The sequence below is a fragment of the Takifugu flavidus genome, chromosome 7 (assembly GCF_003711565.1).
Source record: "Takifugu flavidus isolate HTHZ2018 chromosome 7, ASM371156v2, whole genome shotgun sequence".
NCBI lineage: Eukaryota > Metazoa > Chordata > Actinopteri > Tetraodontiformes > Tetraodontidae > Takifugu > Takifugu flavidus.
Genome location: NC_079526.1, coordinates 16,513,624 through 16,516,779, shown reverse-complemented (window position 1 = coordinate 16,516,779; position 3,156 = coordinate 16,513,624). Strand labels below are relative to the sequence as shown.

The 3,156-nt window shown below is 62.0% G+C and overlaps 1 protein-coding gene across 1 annotated transcript in view; it reads left to right on the top strand.

Moving 5' to 3' along the window:
* The first annotated feature begins 454 nt into the window (after positions 1-454).
* The window catches only part of LOC130529086 (adenylate cyclase type 1-like), a 10,384-nt gene continuing 7,682 nt past the window's right edge, over positions 455-3,156 (top strand). Inside the window, exon 1 of the mRNA XM_057038982.1 lies at positions 455-1,575. Coding sequence (XP_056894962.1) covers positions 961-1,575 — 615 coding nt within the window. The 5' untranslated portion in view covers positions 455-960. The remainder of the gene's footprint in view (positions 1,576-3,156) is intronic.

The window sequence follows — 3,156 nt, the reverse complement described above, 5'->3', positions numbered from 1 at the left end:
GCTGGAGCACCATGGACCCTGAGCTAGAGCACCATGGACCCTGACCTGGAGCACCCTGGACCCTGACCTGGAGCACCATGGACCCTGACCTGGAGCACCCTGGACCCTGACCTGGAGCACCATGGACCCTGACCTGGAGCACCATGGACCCTGACCTGGAGCACCCTGGACCCTGAGCTAGAGCACTATGGACCCTGAGCTAGAGCACCATGGACCCTGACCTGGACCACCCTGGACCCTGACCTGGACCACCCTGGACCCTGACCTGGAGCACCATGGACCCTGACCTGGAGCAGGACCAGCTGAGGATCTACCGGGATTCTCAGATGAGAGTGAAGCTTCTGCTTGTGTGTGTGTGTGTGTGTGTGTGTGGGGGGGGTATTCTGCAGCACACACACACACACACACGCACGCACGCACGCAGGCACACACGCACACACACACACGGCCCAACATCTACCGGGCTGCAGCTCTATTTTTAGCCGGAAGCTGCATCAGCTCAGACGGGCGGGAAATCACCAACGCGACGCTCGTGTCACTCAGCAAAATAAAGCAGAGCTTGTCGCGCGGCGCCTTTGCTGTGTGCATGCATGTGCGCGCGCATGTGGCGGCGCAGATGACATGAACCCAGAGAAAATATTGAAAACGGAGCCGATCGCCGCGTGGTCAGGTGTTTTGATTCCGTGCGGGGGCGTCATCGCCTCTGCGCGTCCACGTGAGCGCAGGATCCCCGCGACCCGGTCTACGGAGCGGCGGGAGGTCCGAGACAGAGAGAGAGAGGGAGACGCGCACCGGTCGGGCGACACACGACACGCACTGACAGAGGGAGCGCGCGCGGTGCTCCGCCGTCCTCCGCCCACTGACACCCGAACTCGGGACCCAGGACCGGGCGCCAGTGCCGGGTCGGTGTCCCTGACGCAGGAGCGGAGCTGCCGAGTTTAGGGGCTCTCCCCGTCCTTCATGAATGGCCCCGACATGGAGCAGCCGCCGCTGGAAAGAGTCAAGACCCGGCGGAGGAAGGGTCGGTGCCCGGCCGGTGCGCGGCTGCGCGCCGCCGCCTGCGGGGACGCGTTCCGGAGCCCGGAGGTGGAGGCGCTGTTCCAGAGCTACAACCTGAAGCTGGAGCAGACCGCCACCCTCAAAGCCCTGGCGGTGCTCATCGTGGCCGCGTCGTCGCTGTCGGTGGCGGAGCTGCTGTCCAGCCCGCGGCTCGCGCTGGCCCAGGGCTCGTGCCCGGTGCACTGCGTGGTCTTCCTCTCGCTCTTCATCGTCACCAACGTCAAGTTCCTGCACGTGACGCAGCTGCAGCAGATCGCGAAGCTCGCGCTGCTCTTCAGCTTCACCTTCGCGCTCCTCTGCTGCCCGTTCCCGCTCGCGCTTGGCGCGCACGAGCCGGTGAGCGCCGTGGCCCCTGAGCAAGGCATGTGGCAGCTCATGCTCGTCACCCTCGTGGCTTACGTGCTGCTGCCCGTGCGGACGCTGCTCGCCGTGGTGTTCGGGGCCACGCTGGCCGCGTCCCACTCCGTTGTCATAGCAACATCGCTGGCGGGCAGGGAGCCGAGGCTGTGGAGAGCGGTGAGTGGGGGGGGGGGGGGCAGATGGGCACAGAGGGGGAGGGCAGAGTGGGAGGGCAGATGGGCAGAGGGGGGGGCAGATGGGCACAGAGGGGGAGGGCAGATGGGCAGAGGGGCAGTGAGGGGGAGGGCAGATGGGCAGAGGGGGGGGCAGATGGGCACAGAGGGGGGGCAGATGGGCAGAGTGGGAGGGCAGATGGGCAGATGGGCACAGAGGGGGAGGGCAGATGGGCACAGAGGGGGAGGGCAGATGGGCAGAGGGGCAGGGCAGATGGGCAGAGGGGGAGGGCAGATGGGCACAGAGGGGGAGGGCAGATGGGCAGAGGGGGAGGGCAGATGGGCACAGAGGGGGAGGGCAGATGGGCACAGAGGGGCAGGGCAGATGGGCAGAGGGGGAGGGCAGATGGGCAGATGGGCAGAGGGGGAGGGCAGATGGGCACAGAGGGGGAGGGCAGATGGGCAGAGGGGCAGGGCAGATGGGCAGAGGGGGAGGGCAGATGGGCACAGAGGGGGAGGGCAGATGGGCAGAGGGGGAGGGCAGATGGGCACAGAGGGGGAGGGCAGATGGGCACAGAGGGGCAGGGCAGATGGGCAGAGGGGGAGGGCAGATGGGCAGAGAGGGGGAGGGCAGATGGGCACAGAGGGGCAGGGCAGATGGGCAGAGGGGGAGGGCAGATGGGCAGAGAGGGGGAGGGCAGATGGGCAGAGGGGGAGGGCAGATGATTCAGAATTTCGAAGAAAAAGTCTGTTTTTACCCGAATGCGCGTGCACGGCGGTTAAATATTATAAAGACTGAGCTCGTTTGGTGACTAAAGTTTGATTTGATGTTATGATGTAAAGTGAAAGAGTGTTTCAGGGTTTAGAGGTTTTGATGGAGCTTTTGAACAATAGTGGGACAGTATTTCCCACAGAGCAGGCTGTGATTGACAGCTGAGCTCTGGTTGTGATTGGTTGAGGCGACCTGAGGGCGGGACCTGAATACATTTGCTGTAGGTTGAGATGAAACGTTCAGAGAATCTCAGATGAACTGAAGCCAGATGGATTCCAGTTGGGTTTGACCTTTGCCCTCCTAGCTTCTAAGGCATTGATGGCAGAGTCGTTGGAGTGTTCAAACGAGAAGGTTTCAATTGTTAACGGCTGATCAATAACCAATTAAGTCCTTTTGTCTCAGTTGCTATGTGGCTTTCGTGCTTGAGGTCTTCTAAGAGGAGTCACCATGGCGACCTTCAGTTCTGCCATTTAATCTACACGATGGATTAATCAAGGATTTTCAAGTCTAATCTAGTATCTGAGAGGAGTGCACATATGGACGTGTGCACGGGGGTGCACATATGGACGATGGACGTGTGCACGGGAGTGCACATATGGACGTGTGCACGGGGGTGCACATATGGACGATGGATGTGTGCACGGGAGTGCACATATGGACGTGTGCACGGGGGTGCACATATGGACGATGGACGTGTGCACGGGGGTGCACATATGGACGTGTGCACGGGGGTGCACATATGGACGATGGACGTGTGCACGGGGGTGCACATATGGACGATGGACGTGTGCACGGGGGTGCACATATGGACGT